This window comes from Leptonotus elevatus, chromosome 6 (genome assembly GCF_054856555.1).
Source record: "Leptonotus elevatus isolate MCC_2025b chromosome 6, RoL_Lele_1.0, whole genome shotgun sequence".
Lineage (NCBI taxonomy): Eukaryota > Metazoa > Chordata > Actinopteri > Syngnathiformes > Syngnathidae > Leptonotus > Leptonotus elevatus.
Genome location: NC_141244.1, coordinates 25,939,867 through 25,960,717, shown reverse-complemented (window position 1 = coordinate 25,960,717; position 20,851 = coordinate 25,939,867). Strand labels below are relative to the sequence as shown.

The window sequence follows — 20,851 nt, the reverse complement described above, 5'->3', positions numbered from 1 at the left end:
AGATTCGAACCCGCTACCTCAGATCTGCCAGATGTGTTAATGGCCCCGCATTGACTGGTAAATTAAAGAACACATATTCTAAGTGGCAAAATTCAATTTCCTCAGGTGAATAGTTAGAAAAAACAACAAATAACTATTTAAAAAAGTCAAATACTTGTGAGGGATACCTTACCTAATTCCTATGTAATGTGTGGAGAAAAAACAAGAGAGCTTTCTGACTTTTTTTTTTTTTTTTATTGAATGGCAACAGAGCAGCAGCATGACTACAATGTGACTGTCTGTGGGTTACAAGCTACAACAAGCAAGGCAGCGCTACCTAGTGGCTGATTGTCATTATGGCATGCAACTGTTCGAGCCATACTTGAAATGAAAGACTAGATACGAAAAGGCATTTTGCTGCATTGGAGTAAGGCCCACTCTGTGAATGTTTATTTACAAGCACGACAAACACGCTCAACTCGGAGCAACAAAGTGACGATGGAATCAGTAACTCTCACAACTCCCCTCCTCTCCTCTCCCAGGTCGGTCAGACCCACTCCCAGCTTCCCCTCCGAGCGTCACCCCTTAGGCCGAGGCGGTCTCCTTGACCGACTCCACGATGGCGTCGAACCTGTCGCGGATCTGGGCGGTGAGCGGGACGAACAGCTCTTTCAGCTCGTCCATCTTGCCCTCCAGGGAGGTGCGCAGCTCCTCGGCGGTGGCCTCCAGCTGGGTCCTGAGGCCCTCGGCCTGGCTCTCCAGCTGCTGGCCCAGAACTTGGGATTGGGTCCTCAGCACGGTGGACAGGTCCGACATCCTCTGGGCGGCGCTGTCGCCGGCCTGCTGCACGAGAGGCTCCATCTGCTGCCTCACGCCGTCCAGGTTCTGGGAGGTGCGCGACTGGAGCTCGCTCAGGTAGGTGGCCACCACGCTGGCGTGAAGCAAGACATCAACAGTTAGACCTTATTTAGAGTTAACAAAATAGATCCTATTGTAAAAGTATTTTATTATTTTTGTTAATGAAATAATGTAGAAACTAAAGCTAAGTAAGTAAGATTATCGGATATGTCTGCAAGATCGTCTTCAGTGAGGTGTGTTAAAACTGGCCAATCTGGTCATAAAACAGTCCGGGCTCGTTAATGTTAAAGCACTTCAACATTTACGATCGTAAATCCTTGTTGGCTGGTCAGCACCAAGTTGAAGTGAGCCACAAACGACGCGATTGTCACGAGAAACGGGACAATAGTTCGTTTAAGTGCGCTGCGCACGCACACCGACAATCGGGCCAAATCAAAAGTCGCCAGAAGCCTGATTGTCATCTCTTTCCGAAGGATTTGTATCTTGTGGTGTGCGGTGTATTAAGAGTGAGTTTCCCACCTTTATTCTCTTCTCTGAAAATTGTATTTGACATTTGTAAACATGAGAGGGTATAAACATACAGATAATCAGATTTGTGCATTAAATTCAGCATAGGCCCAGTTGTCCGGTATTTAATAAAGATGATCCTAAACGATTATCCTGTGAGGAAGTTCACCTGCACTGAGAAAATGGTTGAGCGCGACATTGCTACAATCGGATTATCAGATGTGTCGGGAAAAATTATCCTTTGGTGTGATAAGAATGCTCGAAAAATGTCAAATTTTAAAATGAGTGTGATCAACTCTGAGTTATTTTCCAATCTGGACCAACCATTTTAAAAGTGGAGATAATCAGGCCAAATTTCTCCGATCTTGGGTCCCCTTCATTTCAAAAATCGGTTCAAAATAGCCCGGCGTGTGCTTGGAACTCACTTGCGGATGTTCTCGGTGTCCTTGCTGAGGCGCTTCCTCAGCTTGTTGGTGTAGACGTTGATGCGGCCTCGCACGTCGCCCGAGTTGTGCTCCATCATGACCTTGAGCTCGTCCAGGTAGGTGCCGCTGCGCTCCCTGGCGTCCTTCATGTCCTTCTGAAGCCGGTTGGCCAGCAGCTGCATGTCGGTGGCCAGCTGGTTTCCGGTGACGCTGGTGTAAGGGTTGATCTTGGCCTGGATGTCGTCCTTGTACGTGGTCAGCTCAGCCATGGTGTCCGTGATCAGGGTGCTGCGCGACAACCGGTCAGCAGGTCACAAAAGATCGTTCCAGACGTACTGATTTAAAGATGGTTTGATGTTGAAGTGCACCCCCAAAATTATATGTAGATACTGTCATCATATAAGATATCTACATAGTATATGGAGTACAGGAAAATAAACACACCAACTCTAAAAAAAAAAAATACTCATTACATTTAAATAGAAGGTAAAAAAAAAAAAATTAACAGGTGAGATTTTGCTTGGCCACCAGAGGTCAGTATATTCATACACTTGTATGTATTTTATTATTTTTTACCAAGATTGAACTGAGGGTTTTTTTTCTCATCTGTTGTCACAGTTTGTCTTCAAATTGATGTTGCTTGAAGGTTTAGAAGTTGATGAAGATGCCGTTTTGGATTGCTTGTTAGCGTTGAGCTAGCAAACTTTTGTAAGGCAAAATGATGCAGTTTGGTTCAATTTTGTTTTTGTTTTTTTATCACTGATTACAGTAAACGTCAACTAGTGACAATGAAAAGTTTGAAGCAAGCGCAGTTATCATCTTTTTTTGAATAATGTGTCATTTAAGCTAGTATGCTAGCTAATTTAAAGTGGAAGTCAACCTGAAACATTTCTTGACCAATATGTTATGTGACCTCACGAGTCTCAACATGACATTCTGCTTACATTTGTGGAATATGAGTTGTGACGCAAAATCAGCCGTTTTTATCCATTTTTGCCCCCTGCCCGTCGACTGAAGGTGACGTCAATGTTGCTCAGGTAACAACCAATCACAGCTCTGCTTCAGAGAACAGGTGAGCTCTGGATTTTGCTGCTAAACTCGTATTCCACTAACACAATATTAACCACAATACTATATACTAGTGGGGCTGCATGGAACATATAATTATATATAATATATATATATAATAAAAAAAATTGGGGGGGGGGGGTGTTGACTACTGAATACAGTCCCATATATATCATGGATTTGTGATTGTGTTGGCCTACATGTTGGATGCCGCCATCTTGTGGCATCTATTCATGGCAGAGCTCTGTCCGTAACCCTTGCAAATGCTATGCAATATATTCGATTATATATTACTCTGACAATGACAACCAATACTTCACATTTAACAATACATAAAATTGAGAGGGTAAAGGGCATATTTAGTGATGAAGCCCACTTCCCGCACTGGCGCTACCAACAAAGGGACTTACTCAAGCTCGCGGTTGAGCTCCGAGGTCTTGATGGTCTGCACCACTCCATCGGCCTTCTGGTTCAGATCGGAGATGTACTGCCAGAAGCGGTCCACGGTCTCCACCCAGCGGTCTGGGGTGGCGTCGGCCTGGCGCACCACGCGGGCATTGCAGCCTGGGATGGCGAAAGCCGTGGTAAATATAAATGATATGGTTAGCCACATTAGCCAGACATCATGTGTGCTGTGGGAAATTGTCAACATTTTCATTTACACACTTTGGGTTCAAATAACCCAATTTTTTTTCTTTTTTTTCTTTTTTCTTTTTTAAACTGAACCACTAGTTTGGGTTGTTTTGTACAAAATAATTGGTATTAAGCAAAACATGATCCCATTTTTGACCCAAATTGAGTTTGTTTTTGACCCAACAATTTCGATATTGGACCGAACGATTAACTTGGTTCAATTTGACCCAGTTTGGGGTTGTTTTGTAGTACACACACAAGGTTTTCCACAAAAAAAGCTCAAAAGGGGGTCAGTCCATTTTTTTTAAAACCCAAATTGGGTTGTTTTTGACTCAGCAGTTTTAAGAGAGTAGCTACAGTAACGGGCAGAAAAATCATTTGTGAAGAAAATTATCAAACGAGATCATCATTGCTTAAGCATTTTTTTTAAATAAATCTGAAATCTGTATAATGTAAAATATGTGCATTGGTTTAGGAAGCTGCGTGCAATGTTGTTAATGTAGTAAATTGAGATTAAAAATAATAAATAATTCTATAACTTACCAGTGAGGACTGCCAGGACAAGGACGAGAGCTACAGCCTTCATGGTTAGTTGCAGACAGATACACCTGGAAAAAGGGGCAACAAAAACACAACATATCGAGTCAGAAACAAAAAGATGCTAAATTTCAATGGAGATTTCTGTTTAGTTTGCAGTTTTTTTTTCTTCTTTCCTTTTGTCATCTCACCTGAAACGTTTGAGGTTCCTCCGTGTTGATCCCGCGGTAGCTCGCAATTTATATAGGCTGCCGCCGAGCGTGCGTGGGGGTGGGCGGATTTTTTTTTTATCACGCCCCACACCCCGGCCCCCACCCCCCACCCCCATCATCACAACACCATCACTCCCCTCAAACTCCCTCCACGACGCCGCAGCGCGTCCGAAGTTCTCACCTCCGCGCATGCGCGCTGTTGTTTGCGCAACGTGGAGGGAAAATAAGCTGGAAGTTTTTTCACGTATTGTGTGGAGAGACTTTTGTTTTATTTTCATTATATTAAATCCTATGACTATTTTTTTTTTTTTACCCGATAGGCCTAAATGTTCTGATTTTTTTTTTTTTTTAACAACTGATAAGCAGTGCCTGTATTATTTACATGTTGTTGTTTTTATTATTATTTAGCTTATTTGTATTTATGTGGAAGCAAAATTAAGTTTTCATAATAGTAATAAAATGCCATTTTTTATTTTTACACTTAATAACGTCATAAAAAAGGCAGGAAGCATCAGTGGCCATCACAGAAGTTAAACATTTAGAAGAACAGGACTGATTATGAGAATTGTGTGTTTTTTAGCCAGTGAGCTTAAATTCAATCAATTCAATTTACCATTTGGATTTTTTTTTTATTGTGTTTGCCAGCAGCATTAGCAACAACCCTAGAGATGAATTTAATAATATTTAATTTACAAATTGCAAAAATCAGTCGAGCAAAATGAGCATTACAACATGGCGGGTAGGGGTTCCGAAAATGTTTCCTGTGTGTGTGTGTTTTTTTTTGTTATTGTTTTGTTTCCATTTTGTTGATGCCACACTATTTTATGCATGTGGGTGAGATGCCATAACTAATCACTCCAAAAAAATATCTCCTGACCTTTGTGATGACTTTTATGTGACGCTGCTGGTCCAAGTTTACGCTGCTTGTTTTATTTGCTGTTATCAGCTTCATTAGGTAATGATGGTTTCAAATTCCGGTCAATAATAAAAACATATACTAATTTGCATATAAATGAGTGTTGTCAAAGTTAAAGCGTTAAATAATTAATTAATCACAAAAAAAATATATCGCATTAATCATGAATTGGAATCAGATTTATTGCACTATAAATTTTTTATCCTTGAGCGTGACAGCGGATGGCTACGTTTAAGGTAGCACAGGTTGTGTTTGAGCAATAAACATCATTTCATGCATTAAAGTAAAGCATTTAGAATATTTGTTCATGTCAAAATATCGTTTTTTTTTTTTCCTTTTTAAATTATGCAAGTAATTAACTGATTAGAAAAAGAGGAGGATGAGCGTGTTTAGTGGATCAAAAAATGTTGAAGACGTCCTCATAACATTAAATATCGAAAGAACACATAACTGGTGCTCTTCAAATTTGGCGGGCGGAAAAAAGAATGTAGATAAAAAAGGCTTTTTTTATTAAGCGATTAATCGTGATTCATTAAAATTCTAAAATGTGATTAATCTGATTAAAAAAATAATTGTTTGACAGCTCATATATTAATTAATACATTTAAATATTGTGTAAACCTCCATTTATTTCGGTTCAGTTAAAAAAGGGGAACGCACGAAGTACCGTAGATTGACTGACTGCAAAGTGAAATATTTCGTGATCCCCACTTTTGATGATTACAACTTGTAGCTAACAAAAAAAACTAAATTCACCATCTCAAAAAATGTGAATATTAAATTGGGAAGAATTCAAATGATTTTGATCATTTGCTAAGAATTGTCCTTGTGTAAAGTATTTTTTCAATTTTCCTAATAAAGCTGTATTGAAATTAATTAAAATCACAAAATCTGTTTAACATGCAAAAACTGTTGCACTTAATCTTATCACATTTGTGCTATAATGAAACTTTTTGCACAGTGAAGTTAAACTGATTTAAATCAAATCCTACATCTGCACTCTAATCACTCGTCTGACAAAATTGTAACCTTGCTGATTGTTGTGCTTGATGCAGACATTCCAGGTTAATTTGTCCCCTGACTACCCCCCCCCCCCCTCCCCACTCCCCCCATGACAAAAGGTCCTATTTTGCCGACTCAGCGGGTGTTGAACCTCGGCGACGTTTGCTCAGCATCACAAGCGGCCTCGTGAATACAAACGGCAAGTAGCAGCAGGATGTCAAGTCGGCCTGTTACTTGCGCTTTTGCATGCAAATGCCTCCATCCGCACCTGGACGTTCTGGCCCCGACGCACACACATCTTTTTACACCTCTCTGTAGGTAGCAGTATTAGTGACTGGCAACCATGGAGGTTGATTACTACATTTTTAAATTAAGCCTCGTCAATTAGCTACTAACAGCCTTAAACATTCAACTTGGGAGTTTTTCTTTTGTTTGGTTTTAAAGATTTAGTTGCTCGGCTTTAACTTATTTAAAAGACAAAGATTCAAACAACCGTCCGAAAAGTTTTATGAATTGGGGTCCCCGTGAGCAGTTGAAAGTGTCACTTCCTGATTGCAAAGTGACGCCACGACGACTTGCGTGCGTCGTGTGTCAAACGTGTCACGCTCTTTGCCCTTTGGGACTTTGAGATAATTTTGTACAGGAACAAAGATTAGTTGAGTCGGCCTGCTCAGGTAATTAGCACCAAGTCGTGATAACACATGATAGCCTAGCGTGGCGGGGGATTGGCGGGGTGGAGTGGGTAACTGGTGGGGGGGTTGACCACTCGCAAGTCACCAAAGCACATTTACATTTTCTAGCTTGTAAACGCGGCACCTGGACATTTGCTATTGCTTTTTAGAGATTTACTCTATTTCGCTTTTGTATTCTGTATTGTTGACAGTCTTCTTACCCACGTGGCAATGCTAAACATGGAGCGTTTTGTTTTTCTTGTTGTTGTCTCGCTGAGGAATTGAAAGAAAAAGTCTTTCGTAAGACCAAATGTTGGAAGGAGGAGGAAGTGAGAGTGATGAGCTTTTACAGTAAAAAGCCTGACAAAGGGGAAAACAACAAAGTCAGGGGGGGAGTGTGCCAACGGTCGTCTGAGCTAATGCCGGATGACATCGCCTTCGGACGACGGGTTATTAGTGCTCAGACATCACGCGATTTTCTCGCATGTCGACACTTTCTGCGTATTTGTTCAAAAACCTTCGTCAGCATTGAGAAAAGTTGGGAAGAGTTGTCAAAACAATCTCTGCTCACGCTGTCGTGTGCCTGCCAGGCCAGTAGGTGGCAATGTGACTTGTCTGAAATTGTTTTTTCTCCGTCTGTGTACATGAGTTTCGAAAATGTAGATAGATGAATGTTTAAAAAAATAATAATTATATAACCCCCCCCCCCCCTAAAAGAAAAGAAATATGAAATAAAACATACACAGTTATTATAAAATTATACAAAAGTATTTTTTTTAATGTATGGGAAAATCACACCGTTAAAATATTGGAAAACAATATTATGATAATAGAAAAATTGAAAGAAATACAAAAATATTAAGCAAAAATATTATATAAGAAAATATACAAAAACTTTTAGATAAAAAAAAAGTACAGTTGTAGAAGAAAAAGAAAATCAGACCATTTATATATTATAAGAAATAAACAAACAAAATGCACAAAGACATTAGAATGGGGGGAGACGAAAACAAATAATAACAACCACAAAAACAATTGGAAAAAAACATTTTAAGAATGTCCATTTTTGGTACTGCTTATCCTCACCAGGGTCGCGAGTGTACAAAATAAGCAAAAATAGAAATGAGGAAATTAGATAAAATTTTAGAAAACAACAACAACATTATTACTAACATGCCAAAGTATTATAAAGTTCTACAAAACTATACAGTACATGCATAATACATGCAGTGAAACTATCTGTCTAACCATTTTCATCAATCGTCTTCTTTCTTTTTTTTGCACATAGTCTCTATGAATGTAGCGCTGCATATGTTTTGATTTTTCAAAAACGGAACATACTGTACGCTGATACAGAACATATTGGCCAAGGGACAGAAACTACATTGCGGTCTTGCCATGCATGTCCTCCGCGCTTTAGGCTTAGCAAACGTCATCACGTTTAGCGACACGTGTAGCAAAAAAAAAATAACACTACTTCAAGTTCTGAGTCATTCCCAAGTTGTACAAAAAAGTATTGAAACATTATTAGTTAATGTCCCTAAGCATGCTTTGGAGAAAAGAGCATTTGTGTGCTGGGTTAGGAGTTAACCTTGTTTTGGAAACAGCTGGAGGCAGAAGAGTGGAATGTTGTTTGCCACCGTGTAGCGCAGCGTGGGCGCAATCAGCCAGCAGGGATGGTGGCACAAAAAAACACTTGCAAACAGGATGTGCTCTTGAACTTCCAGTAACCCAACATGTCTCGTCCAGTCCCCTCGGCGATGTCGCAACGCCGACAGCGCGCAAAGCCTGGACACGCCAGGCTCCCCACCGCATGTTGAGGAAGAACGTTTTCCCAGTCATTTGTGACTCATTTGGAAAATGTTTTGATTTCACTCAATTCAGTTGGTTACGTGCGCCAGTCCCGAGTGGGAACCCGCATCGACGTCCATCATTCGAGGTCATTTGGGTAACATTTCAACTTTGCCAATCCGGAAGCCAGAGGACTACTTTTGGCAAGTTCCAACCTGGCCTTTCTTTTTTTTTTTTATTATTATTATTATTTATTTTTTTTTATTTTTTTTTTTCCAACCTGGCCTTTCTATCGGAATAGTTGATAGGTGGTCTGCATTGTGCGGCGTGGATCAGATGAAGAAGAGATAAAGCAGCAAAAGTTGTGTTTTTGTCTTTGTTTGCTTCCTGCTTTGTGGGGACGTCATTTAAAAAAAATGTATTGTTATTTATCTTAAACAGTAGACATATTTTCCCAGGGTTATCGGTACGTCTTAAAAAGTTCAATGGAAACTTAAACGAGTAACACTCTATACAGTAAATATTTTTTCCCCCAAATTTTAAAATACCTGAAATCTTAAACTTTCACATTTATTTGTGTTGTTCAGAAGCTTCTCAAGGTCAACAGCATCTCTTATAAAGTTAACTGAAAATTTAAATGAATAGTTTCCTGAGATTAAAATGGTTTTAGATTTACTTTTTATCGTTCGTCAGATAAAAAAAAATAAGATAAAAAAAGGCAGATACCGATATTCTGCAAAATACTCAATATCGGCCATGCCGATTATCGGTCTATCTCGAGTCTATTCTGCAGTGGGCTGTGCCCTTCACACCATTAGTATTTGGATCGGAACCACAAATAGCAGATTCCTTCATTTGTTACGTTTTTGTGTAATCGCACATGCATACCAACAAGGATGATCCCCATGCAAGCTCTCGCGAAGTAAGGAAAGTCACAAGTTCGCCTTTTTTTTTTGTTTTAAGGGCTTTATTTTGATTGTAATGGAAGACTGCTTGGAACAGACCAACACCGAGTACCGAAGTCAACCGCGAACATTTACAGATACTGATGAGCTCGCGACGCCCTTCTGTTAACAAACTTGCCGTCCTCCCGAGAGAACCGGCATGCTGGTGAATTCAGTTTGTTGTTGTTAATGCGGCAGTTGACTTAGTTGGTCTTGACAAAGGACTCGTAGAGGGCAACCAGACGAGCCTGGAGGTCCTGGGCGTAGGGGTCCAGGGTCTCCCTCAGCTCTCCGATGTAAGGGGAGGCCAGGTCTCTCATCTGCTGGGCTCTCTGGGTCATCTCGGCCTGGAGCTTCTCGGCCAGTGGGGTCACGCTCTCCTTGAAGGTCGTCAGGTGCTCGTCCACCTTCTGCATCAGGTCTTCGGTGTGCGGCCCCAGCTGGGCCTGGAGGTCAGCCACGGTCTGGTCCAGGTTGGCTTTGATCTCCTCGCTCCTCCTCACAATTTCGGTCTTCAGGGTCTCGGAATCCATGGCGAGCAGTTGGTTGAGATCGGACTGGATCAGCTCCATTCTCTCCTGGATCTGGACCTTCATGTTGTTGGTGTAGGGCTCCATCTTCTCACGGACGGTGGACATCTCCAGGGTCACGCGCTCCTTCAGGTTGTCGGCCTCGGCGCTCACCTTGGCGATCAGCTCCTTGGCCGCGGGCGGGAGCTGCTCGTGCAGGTTGACGGCATACTGGTTGGCCATGTCGGTGCCGTCAGTCAGCCGGGCGCTTGGAGGGACGGACGGACAAAGCGTGAGACGACAGCATTTGCTGCAGAATTTCGGGGGGTCTCGAGGCATACCTGAAGTCCTGTCCCAACTGAGACTTCTTGATCATCTGGATCGTGTCGTCAGCGGTCTGAGTGGCCTTGGCGACGTAGTCCCAGAAGGCGTCGGTCAGCACCTCCAGCTGTGGCTTGGGCGCGTCAGCGTGGAAGAGGTTGGCATTGCAGCCTGGAACACGAAGAACGTCATTTTGGTTTGACGGTCTGGCAAAAAAGTCTTCGTCTTTTCCTCCAACAAATGCGGACGCATTCCCGCACATATTATTGTGATTTTTACTCTCCACACTTTTTTTTTTCCCCGTGCAATTACTCCTTCATAAATACGTCCGATTTACAGCGTATTCACGCCATCCTGGGAATATATTATCTGATTCCACAATTTTTTTCTCACAATTGAAAATTAAATATCAACTTTTCCACATTCATTTTCAATAGGACTGACATTGAACTTCTTCTAAGTCCCACTTTCCGCGGCCATGCATGCAACTTATCATCATTGTCAGCTGTCTGATACTGCTCAGTGATGCAGTTGGTAAAAAGTGCATTGTCCAGGAGGTCGCCGGTTCGAAACCCACCAACTGACTATCATATCAGGAAATGGATTATCATTTCACTGAAACGATTCAAGCGCATGCATTGAAATCTTAGCATTCAGCTTTTCAGCATTCAAATGCAATGTTTGTAGAAATTGCACTTTGTCTTTCACTATTTAGCCTTTTCTTTGGCTTTTTGGGGGTTCGTCAAAAGAGGGCCAGTGTTGAGAGAAAAACATCACGGAGGTTAAACGGTTGCAAAGCCGAACAAACCGCTTCTCCTTCAGAAAATATTTTGAGTTAAGGTGAGCAAAAAGAACAATTCTCCGTTTGATTGAATTTGAAGCAATGCCTCTGGATTATCCTTCTCTTAAAAAAAAAAACAACAACAACTAAAAAACAGTTCGACCAGTGCTTTCGTCCTCTCTGAACGTCTGGCTTTTGTACTGTTAGAGTAGACAATATTAAGTATTGTACTCTTTGCGTGTTCAATTAACTGAATGGTGAGATTCTGTTGAAGAAGTCCCTTTGCAAAGGTAAATAATTATCAGAAGCTTCTGAGGACAAAAAGCTGATGACACTGAAGCCGTGTTCTATCAGGTTGTCTGTCTCGTCCAACGTGGGGCATCAATACTTATTCAAAAAAGTGGGAGACTAAAAGTCTCCTCCCATCAGCCCACAACACACCCGGCCACAACTCAGCGAATACAAGAGAATCTGTTCCCATGGGTATAAATCAGATTAGAAAAAATACAATAATAATAAGCCTGACTCCCTTCCGACCAATAGAAACCGGCCCTCCCATTTAGAGATAGCGAATGAATGTTTGAACTCGTTGCCCTTCCTCATGAAAGTAACACAGACAAGAATACAATTCATTGAGCCTACACTGAGTCAACTAAATCCAAAACGGCTAAAATATAAATTAAAACTAAAAAAACAATGTTAATAACTCATCAGTACTCACCAGCGAAAACGGCCAGAACGAGGACAGCGAGGACTTTCATGGTTGTTGGATCTAGAGTGAAAAGATACAGCACTCATTTTTTTGACCAACCGAAGCCGAAGACACTTGGAGCTCGTGCTCGTCCTTACCTGTGAGATTGTCTGCCAGTGGAAACTCCGCAGTGCTTCTGCTCAACCGATGCGCTGCCGCAGCTTTTATAGCGACGCGGACGCTAATAATCCCAAAGTCCAGGCCGCGTGTGCCTTGCTGTCACTCGCTATCTCCGATGATGTCCTAAGCAAAAGCACGCATCCTGAGGACGTAACCCGAGGCGGAACGTATCGCTGGATTTCATGTTTTTTTTCTCCAGATGTTCTACTCTTTATTATCTAAAGGCGCTGATGTACGGCTGATTAGATAGCGGCAAAAAAAAAAAATGTAAGGAAAGAAAAAGCTGTGCCTGCTCACCTCGCATACGTTCCGTTTGTGGGTCAAAGTTCCCATGACAGCCGCCATGAGTCAGGCTGACCAAGGGTCAGAGGACTGTGCCATCGTCAGCCTCTTAAGGCGTTGGCCTTCCATGTAAAATGACGGCAGAAGACGAAAGCAAACGCAAAAAAAGCACACGCTCGTCGATGTCGCCGCAATGATTGACTCGCCGCAACGTCAAAGTCGGACTACAAACAATTTAGATTAGATTTGCTCTTCGCCACTTTTGGCTTTTGAAGAAATAGAAGAAGAAGAAATATCTTGGAAAACTGAGAACCAAGGATTAGTTTGACTTTTTAAAATTTATGATTAGATTTCAGTTTTTGCAGTTGTGGTTGCCTCGTCAGGTTCTGAGTTCCGGGGTTTGTTGCCTAAACTCAGCAGCGATACAGAATTCCATTGCACAGCCAAAAATAGAAACACATTGAGACGGAGGGTTCGGCCTTTTCTGGCCAAGAAGGCACAAGTCATAACAATCAAGTGCATCCATAAAAGAACATGGCAGAATTACAAACAGAAAAACATTAACATGAAATCATTCAGGGTAACTTTATGCCAGAAGAGAGCAAGTCAAGGTTTTCCCGTCAAGCGAAATGTCACTTTATCCCAAATCCCAACTCTTCCCAAATCCCAACTCTTCCCAAATCCCAACTCTTCCCGTCGACTTCAATGTGCTACTACGTTCAATTAGTGTATCCCAGAGCTCAAAGCAAACATGGTGAAGCGGATGTTAGCTGTTATGCTGCACGCAGCTGCCGACAGAAGTGAAATCAGACACGAGTGTAAATGCGTAAACTCTTTTGAACATTTTTAAATAAATTTCACCCTATCGTCTTTTAGTCATTTTAGAAACCTACTTTTATTTTTTTACTTTTACATTTTTTTACTTCTTTACTTTGACTTTTTTGCACATCTTCTGTTCATGTTTAAATCTTGTCATTGTCATCTTGTATGTTCTTTCACTAAGTTTGTGAAGCTACTTTGATTTTCTCTGCTGTAAAAACTAGTGATGGGAAAATGAAGCTTCATGAAGCGCGCGTGATATTTTTTAACTCCTGACTGGGTTCGGCTAGCACAAAAGAAAATGAAATGTTGCGTTTCCACTGCATCTTAAAACCAACAGTGCCATCTAGAGGAGTCAAAAAAAAATCACAAGCGTTTCACTCAGCAGTTCATTTGTCCGTCACTAGTAAAAATGGCGCCACCTGGACAAGTTTTAATGATCAGCGCAAAATTTTAAGTCGTCAAAGTTGAACAGGAAGTCGACCATTTTAGTTTGAAGCAACCGTTTTGAGCTTGTACTTTGATAGAGTTTGCCCAAAACGGAGCGCCAATTATAAGTGGATGCCGAATACTGAAGCTCTTTTTGTGTGGTTGGAAAGCGGTGGAAAAGTTTGATGGTTTCCAGGATTGTTTTTTTTCTTTTTTTTTTCTTATCCCAACAATGAAATCAATAAAAGAAAAAGCCGCACCTGGCGGGACCCTGTTACAAAGTACAGGAGTGCCCTCGTACCGTGTTTATCTTGTGTTATCTGGACGCCATTGGCTGGCGGCGTTAAAACTCTCCGCCGAGCGTCGACACTACTTTTCAGACTTCCAACGTGGAAACACAAAAAATCGGCACAGGTTCCTTCCTGAAATGTGTTTTCACCTCGCGTTGTTAGCCTCTCTCGGCTAAGTCATGTGACCGCTTTGCGACAACACGGCAGGGACTCCTGGACTTTGCCTCCTCGAGTACAACTGTCAGACTTGTTCAGTATAAAAACAGGCGACACAAGCACACTCAAGCAGACACGCTCCGCAAAGAGACACGAGAGCAGGTGAGGATTTAGCAGGCTTTCTTGTTCAAAATAAGCATAAATGCGCTGGCATGTTGTTGACCTTCAACCAAACATCCTGTTTGTGTTTCCAGCAGTCATGAGGGTCTTTGTTCTGCTCGCTTTGGTTGCGCTTTCTGGTAAGTCGCCAGCTGCTGAAGCACACCACATTGGTTTGGTACACTTTTTTGGGGGGGGGGGCTATTAAAAAAGTGTATTGTTTTTTTTTGTTTTTTTTATTTTATTTATTTATTTATTTATTTATTTATTTTTTAATAGTATTAAAAAAAAGTGTATTGTGATACAGTCTATATCAAGCACAAACATTTACAAATATTGTTAATTCCAGAATCGAAACAAAAGCTATATAGTGATACGCATAAGTTGCTGTATCATGATACTGTTAATATCATGGCCAAAATATAATTAGTTGCAGAAATTGAAACTACGAAAGTTGAAAAACGGACAAACGGTCACTATATGTGGGTATGTAGTGACTTAAAAATCCACAATTGCTGTATCATGATACTGTTTATATCATGTGAAAAATACTGTAATTTTTTTTGGATCTCATAGTAATTTTTTCACTTCTTCAGATTTACAATTATGAACAGTGACAAATTAAGTCATCCACAGTTGATATCGTGATACATTTGATATCGTGGGCAAAAGGTCATGAACTATAGAAAACCATCTGCAATCCGTCTCCCCCTTAAAGGCTGCAATGGCAATTTTTTTCACGCCGACGCGCCCAAGCCTCCAATGGAGGTTCTGACGGACGCCTTCTGGGACTACATCGCCAAGGCCAGCAAGACCGCCGACGACACGCTGGAGATGGTGATGAAGTCGCAGTTTGGAGCTGAAGTCAAGTAAGTTGTTCCACGAGATCCACTTAGCTCATTCACTCGCAGCCGTTTTCACTGAAGCAACCCCCTTTGCTCCCGGCTTTGACAGATTTTGTAAGGCCCACAGAATCTTGTGTTCTATTGCTATAAAAAAAAAGACCAAAAGAAAGATTAGAGTCTCTTCTTTCATCGAGAAAAACGTATTATGTTTGTATCTGTTTCAATTTTGCAGCAATTAGAATTAGAATATAGCATCATTGTTCCTGGTGAAAACACTGGCAACAAGAACTTTTTGCAACATGGCCCTGGCTGATCTCTTATACTCAGCTGCCACCTGCTGGACGTTTTGTAATGACTACCATTTGCTTTAAGCTACCTCTTCATGTCCAAAACGGCATCAAAGCCTTCTGTAAGCTCTTGCATCAAAAAACATTTTTATTTATTTTTTATTTTTTGGAGGGAAGGACAAAGTACAAAAAACGTTTTTACGCGTTTTTGGGTTTGAATGAGTTAATGAAAGGATCGTATCAGCATTTTAAGTATACAGGCAGTCGAAAGTAATTCTACTCCCGCTTTGATTTATTAATTTTTTTTATGGACATTTGGATAAATGTAAAATTATATGACCAAAATATATTTAAGATAACAGAGGCAGTGTCGTGTCGTTGTGGGTATTTCTATAAACAATAAATAGCTTTTTTAAATGTATATATTTTACCCTTGTTGACATTGTCATGACACTTGATAGGCGCTTTTATTGGAACATACCAACATGTATTGATTATATCTTCATCGCGTCGCTCTGTGGTTCTCTTCCGCCCCGGCAGCGCTCAGCTGGCCCAGACCGCCGACATGGCCAGCGAGTACGCCGGCGCCCTGAAGGCGACGCTTCCCTCGGCCGCCCGCGGCCTGGTGGCCAAGATCAGCACCGAGGCCGACGTCCTGAGGAACGCGCTGAGCCGGGACCTGAGCTCGGTCAGCGAGCAGTTCGAGCGCTACTCGGACGCCGTGAAGGTCCAGATCCAAGAGAAGGCGGACCAGCTGAAGCAGGAGCTGAGCGCCTACGCCGACAACATGGACTCGGACGTCCTGAAAGCGACGCTGCAGCGGCGCAGCGAGGAAATGATAGCCGGCCTGCAGCGCGGCGTCGGCGACGTGGAACGCAACCTGGGCCCCTTCACGCAGGAGCTGATGAGGCGGGTTGACGAGCACCTGGCGGCCTTCCAGGACAACGTCAGCCCGCTGACCTACAGGGTGCGGGAAGAGTTTTACTCCGGGAGCCGAAAGGTGCAGCGCGCGGTGGCGCCGTACGCCGAAGACCTGAAGGAGAAGCTGGACCTTTTTGCTACCGACATCCAGGAACACCTCAAGGCCTTCGTCAGCAGCGATTAACTCCGACTCCAGAGATTCGCTTTTTTCCAATTGCACTCTCGCTGAAATCCAATTTCTATTGGTTTTGTAGCTCAATTGTTCCACAATTATTTATTGTTGCTGTTTTTTTTTTTTAACAAAATAAACATAACTCTCATCAAACAAACTGGAAGTTTGTTGTATTATTTCTTTAAATAAATAGACACAAGTGTTTCTGTTTCACTTCTTCAGCGCTAAAAATATCGACATATCGGATACCGACAGTTGATGTCGCACGATACTGTTGATATCATTGGCAAAAATTGTAGAAAAAAAAAGAAAGAAACTCTGACAATAAAACTGAAATCAGACACACTGTATATAAAAAGCAGTAAGTGATACAAATATTGACATGTATCGGTTATCTATAGTGTCATCGTGATATTGTTGATATCATGGGCAAAACATTTTAAAAATGTAGAAAAATAATGGAAACTCTGAGACAATAACACTTTTTCTTTTTTTTACCTCTGCAACTATCAAACTATATCAAGACTGCTAACTAGCTGTTTTACTGGATTTTGACTGATTTTGCACACAATATTGTGTTCTATTGCTGTAAAAACATGGAACCTACCAAAAGAAAGATTAGAGTCTCTTCTTTCATCTGAAAAAAAAGGCATATTTGTGTCTGTTTCTGTTTTGCAGCAGTTAGCATATGTAGCTAAGTTTCATCACTATTCACAAATCTGTTTAAAACAGTGGGGCGGAGAAGCTTTTTTGCAACATGGCCCCGGTTGATCTCTTATACTCTGCTGCCACCTGCTGGCCGTTTTTGTAATAACTACCAATGCGTCAAGCATTCTCTTCAGTTCAGAGGCTGCATCGGAGCCTTCAAAGCAAAGAAACGTATAAATACGTCTTTGGGACATTTCAAATAGAACACATTTGTGCATTTTGGGGAGCAAATGAGTTGATATCATGGACAAAACATCATTTGTGGAAACAAGATATCAGAGACACACTCATTCAAAAGAACAAATCATTATTAATCCAAGAAATTGGAGGGAAAAAATTGCACGCATCATCGACTATATAAAATTTGTATTCCAGTGATACAAATATGAACAAATATCAATTATAGTTACGTCATGATATTGTTGAAATCATAAACATCAATAATTGAAGTGCTCCAAATATCGATATGTGTCCGTTTGGACAGTTGCTGTATCTTGACATCGTGGACAAAATGTGACGTTCAAGCGCATGAGCAACGAAAACGCGACACATTTTCGTGTTTGTTGCGTTCGTGCGTTCTTTTCTTTTGGCAGCGCGGGAGCAGCAATCTTATTTTGACGGGGCGGTCCTGCCCTCGTCCCGACATGTTGACACAACAGCGAGCGCCCAACATTTGTTGGTTTTATCCGGCGTGTCGCGGCACGCCGTCGAGCTGGAATTCGCAAACATGCCAAATACTTTGTCGGCAATTTGACACCAACCCGAACTTCAATGTCGGAAAACTTGCAACTCTGATTTGGAATCCTTATTTCTAACTAACTTTGACTTGATACCCTAATTTGGGAGCCCAACTTTAAATCTCTTTGGAGCCCTCACCTGAATTTGCAACCCGAGTTTAGATCTCTTTCTTCAATCCCAAACTCAGAATCCCAACTTGAACCCGAATCGGAATGCCAGACAACGGTTTGAGGTTCGATTTATTCAGTTGCTTTGTTGTCGAGCCATTCATGGCAACAACGTTAGTACAACTAAACAAGTTGTTTTCACTTGCGTCCATATTTAATCTGAGGTTCGATGATGATGACCGTTCTTGAATCTCATTTCTTTGTTGCGAAACAGCAAAACTTCAAACATTTCCATGAATTGCGCAACTTCAAACGTTATTTGATGCCTTCAAATTGTTCACAGTTCACCCGACGGTTTTATTTCCAGTCAACGACAATCATAAACGTACGAATCAAAGTGAACATTACTACGGTGTGTGTTTTTACAAGCGTTTGCAAAGACGCTGCGCGCCGTTTTTATCCCGTGGCGACTCGTCAGCCTCCGACGTGGAAGCTCAGAGTCCACTGAGTGAAAACGTTTGCACTCCTTCGACTTGCTTTTATGATGCACGATTGCGTTATTTGATCCCTTTTTCTTCCTTTTTTTCATCTTGCCTGCAATGCAACTTTGTTCACTAATGTTTATACCGTAAGTCTTTTTTGATGATTTGACCATAATCCAAATTTTGAAAAAAAAAAAAAAAAAAAAGGAGGTTTGAAGTTAGGGTATCAAAAAGTGAAACCTTAACTTAAAAAGGGGGTTCAATCCAATTGAGGATTTCAGATTTAGGCTTTAAATTAGGGTTAAGATTTTTGGATTATTATTAGTTGCAATCAAATCAGGGTTAGGTTTCTTCTCTCATTTTGGTTCTTTCTCTTGTTTTGGACTGTATGATCGAGCCGTCCCTAATATTGTGTCCAGTTGAGTGATGTGATCTGTCGACGACCCGCGTTGTCAAGACTTGCTGTTGTTTTTGACAAGAAAACGGCGCTTCGCCGCCCTGCAGGCAGCCCAGATGGACGGACGGACGGACGTGCGCCCGCCCGGCTGCCTTTGGGCAAGACGAGTCTTGTCTCTGGCCTTTTGACTCGGCTCACAATGTCGGGGGCTGCAGATAAGCGCTCGTCGATGGCAGACAATCTCGTTCTTCGTCTTCTTTCACTTTCTCAAAGAGCTCTCGGGACCACGTTTGAATGTCTCAAACAAATGTAAACACAAAAATGACTTGATTGTTTTCATGGTTTCTCTTTTATTTATTAAGGAAATTGGGGGCTCCGGGAGAATGCTAGTTAATACAGCTAACTAAACGTCCGGCTGGATGTTTAGTTAGCTGTATCATTTCTTTGTCCAAAATTGCTCTTTAAGAATATTCTATTCTAAATGGCTCTATTGCCATCTAGTGGTGGTTTTCAGGAAGTGCAGAAAGTTTTTGGGGGCGTATATGCTGCACTGTTGATCAAATTGTTTGTAGCGATTGTGTCATTGTGGCGAGCCAAGAAGGTTACAAAAGGTCATCTTAAGGCGCGCTTGTGTCTTGTGTGTGTTTTTGCGCCGGGGCCGCTTGTTTTGTTGACATTCAGCGCTGACTTGTGGTGTTGATGCAAAAGGACAGAAACGTTTGGGAGGGGCAGCATTTTTGCGTAAATGTCAGGGTAGCCAAAGAGAAACGGTGGAACTGCATGAGAAAGTCTGGAGTGGCATTAACTCATTCACTGCCATGGACGGCTATTGACGTCAAAAATTAATTTGAACTTTTTTTTAATAAAAAAAAAAAATTCATTTGATCTATTTTTATTAGTTTACCATTTTTTTCCCCCACTTTTGTTAACAAGAGTATGAAAACCTAGAAATGTTTTTTATTGTACATTTAAAACAGATATAAAATGTATGATTAATCATGAGTTAACAATTGAAGTCATGCAATTAATTACAATTAAAAGAATTAATCGCCTGACGCGATTTAAAAAAAGAAGAAAAGATTCTTAAAAATTAGGAGCGTCAGGCGATTAATTTTTTAATTGTAATTAATTGCATGACTTCGCGAGTTAACTCGTGATTAATCACAAATTTTACAGCTGTTCTAAATGTACAATAAAAAAATTATAGGTTTTCATACTCTGAACAAAAGTGGGGAAAAAAATAGAAATAGGTCAAATGAATATTTGACGTCTATAACCGTCAATGGCAGTGAATGAGTTAAGAATAGTATGAGGGCATCAGAACGAAGAATGTGTGATACAACTGGGGGGGGGAGGGGCTAAACATGAACTAACTAAAAAAACTAAAGATGAACTTATTAACAAATGAAGTGAACACCTACATAACATATTCGTGTGAATAGTTCATTTAGTGCAAAATTTTTACTTTTTGTCAACTTATTTAACATACAATCGTTCTTATTTATTCTGAAAACATTGTATTTAAAAAAATATATATAATAATTAATGGTTGAGATCAACATTCCTTAGCATCAAATGGTGACAATTATTGAACTGTTTATTTCATGATGATTACATCATCATGGTGTTAGCACTCACTTCACAGTTGAGAGGTTGTCGGTTCAAGTCCCAGAACTGTACTTCCTGTGTGGAGTAACTGTCTAATCAGAAAATATCTTTTTTAAATGTTTTCTTTTCAGCAATCTCCAGGCATGATGATTCGTCTGCGTTGAGGCTCTTTTTGATCTCTGATTTTTGATCGTGAAATTGTCATTTAGTGTTTGCACAATATTTTTTGTAAATCACATTTGTCTTGTATAAATAGTTGAAAATGATGACTGCAATCATAAAACTTCTTAGAAAAGTTTTTTTTTAATTAATTTTTAGGGGGGGGGATTCCTTTTAATTTTCACAAGCAGTAGAGACGGATGGATAGGATGAGCTGTTTTTTTTCCATCCAAATTCTAATTTTAACTTTCAAGAACAGACCTCGGG

The 20,851-nt window shown here is 41.0% G+C and overlaps 3 protein-coding genes across 6 annotated transcripts; 1 reads left to right on the top strand and 2 right to left on the bottom strand.

Moving 5' to 3' along the window:
- Positions 1-213: 213 nt before the first annotated feature.
- apoeb (apolipoprotein Eb) lies at positions 214-4,282 on the bottom strand. Of its 2 annotated transcripts, none has more exons than XM_086078493.1 (5): positions 4,199-4,282; positions 4,014-4,078; positions 3,248-3,401; positions 1,770-2,057; positions 214-910 (listed from the first exon to the last, which is right to left on the bottom strand). In XM_086078493.1, exons 2-5 carry the CDS (start codon positions 4,054-4,056, stop codon positions 565-567), a joined length of 831 nt encoding a protein of 276 aa, XP_085934619.1. In that variant the 5' UTR covers positions 4,057-4,078; positions 4,199-4,282; the 3' UTR covers positions 214-564. The 2 variants fall into 2 exon arrangements, with proteins under 2 accessions (XP_085934619.1, XP_085934620.1); XM_086078494.1 differs by having other exon boundaries at positions 4,014-4,070; positions 4,199-4,276.
- A 3,525-nt stretch (positions 4,283-7,807) lies between these two features.
- On the top strand, positions 7,808-16,533 carry LOC147172980 (uncharacterized). 2 transcript variants are annotated; one of them, XM_086078737.1, is made up of 4 exons: positions 7,808-14,163; positions 14,256-14,300; positions 14,879-15,029; positions 15,833-16,533. In XM_086078737.1, the coding sequence occupies exons 2-4, from the start codon at positions 14,261-14,263 to the stop codon at positions 16,395-16,397; spliced, it is 756 nt and encodes a 251-aa protein (XP_085934863.1). In that variant the 5' UTR covers positions 7,808-14,163; positions 14,256-14,260; the 3' UTR covers positions 16,398-16,533. The 2 variants fall into 2 exon arrangements, with proteins under 2 accessions (XP_085934863.1, XP_085934862.1); XM_086078736.1 differs by having other exon boundaries at positions 7,808-14,300.
- On the bottom strand, positions 9,554-14,053 carry LOC147172981 (uncharacterized). 2 transcript variants are annotated; one of them, XM_086078739.1, is made up of 5 exons: positions 13,816-14,053; positions 12,004-12,148; positions 11,876-11,926; positions 10,394-10,544; positions 9,554-10,320 (listed from the first exon to the last, which is right to left on the bottom strand). In XM_086078739.1, the coding sequence occupies exons 3-5, from the start codon at positions 11,913-11,915 to the stop codon at positions 9,747-9,749; spliced, it is 765 nt and encodes a 254-aa protein (XP_085934865.1). In that variant the 5' UTR covers positions 11,916-11,926; positions 12,004-12,148; positions 13,816-14,053; the 3' UTR covers positions 9,554-9,746. The 2 variants fall into 2 exon arrangements, with proteins under 2 accessions (XP_085934865.1, XP_085934864.1); XM_086078738.1 differs by having other exon boundaries at positions 13,857-14,053.
- Positions 16,534-20,851: the final 4,318 nt, after the last annotated feature.

Excerpts from the sequence above, each read along its gene's own strand:
- apoeb (XM_086078493.1), bottom strand. The coding sequence starts at position 4,056 with ATGAAGGCTGTAGCTCTCGTCCTTGTCCTGGCAGTCCTCACTG. Across the intron at positions 3,402-4,013 it reads TGTCCTGGCAGTCCTCACTG|GCTGCAATGCCCGCGTGGTG; the intron begins GTAAGTTATAGA and ends TCGCCATCCCAG. Across the intron at positions 911-1,769 it reads GACACCGAGAACATCCGCAA|CGTGGTGGCCACCTACCTGA; the intron begins GTGAGTTCCAAG and ends GCTTCACGCCAG.
- LOC147172981 (XM_086078739.1), bottom strand. The coding sequence starts at position 11,915 with ATGAAAGTCCTCGCTGTCCTCGTTCTGGCCGTTTTCGCTG. Across the intron at positions 10,545-11,875 it reads CGTTCTGGCCGTTTTCGCTG|GCTGCAATGCCAACCTCTTC; the intron begins GTGAGTACTGAT and ends TTCGTGTTCCAG. Across the intron at positions 10,321-10,393 it reads CAGTTGGGACAGGACTTCAG|CGCCCGGCTGACTGACGGCA; the intron begins GTATGCCTCGAG and ends CGTCCCTCCAAG.
- LOC147172980 (XM_086078736.1), top strand. The coding sequence starts at position 14,204 with ATGCGCTGGCATGTTGTTGACCTTCAACCAAACATCCTGTTTGTGTTT. Across the intron at positions 14,301-14,878 it reads CGCTTTGGTTGCGCTTTCTG|GCTGCAATGGCAATTTTTTT; the intron begins GTAAGTCGCCAG and ends TCCCCCTTAAAG. Across the intron at positions 15,030-15,832 it reads CAGTTTGGAGCTGAAGTCAA|CGCTCAGCTGGCCCAGACCG; the intron begins GTAAGTTGTTCC and ends CCGCCCCGGCAG.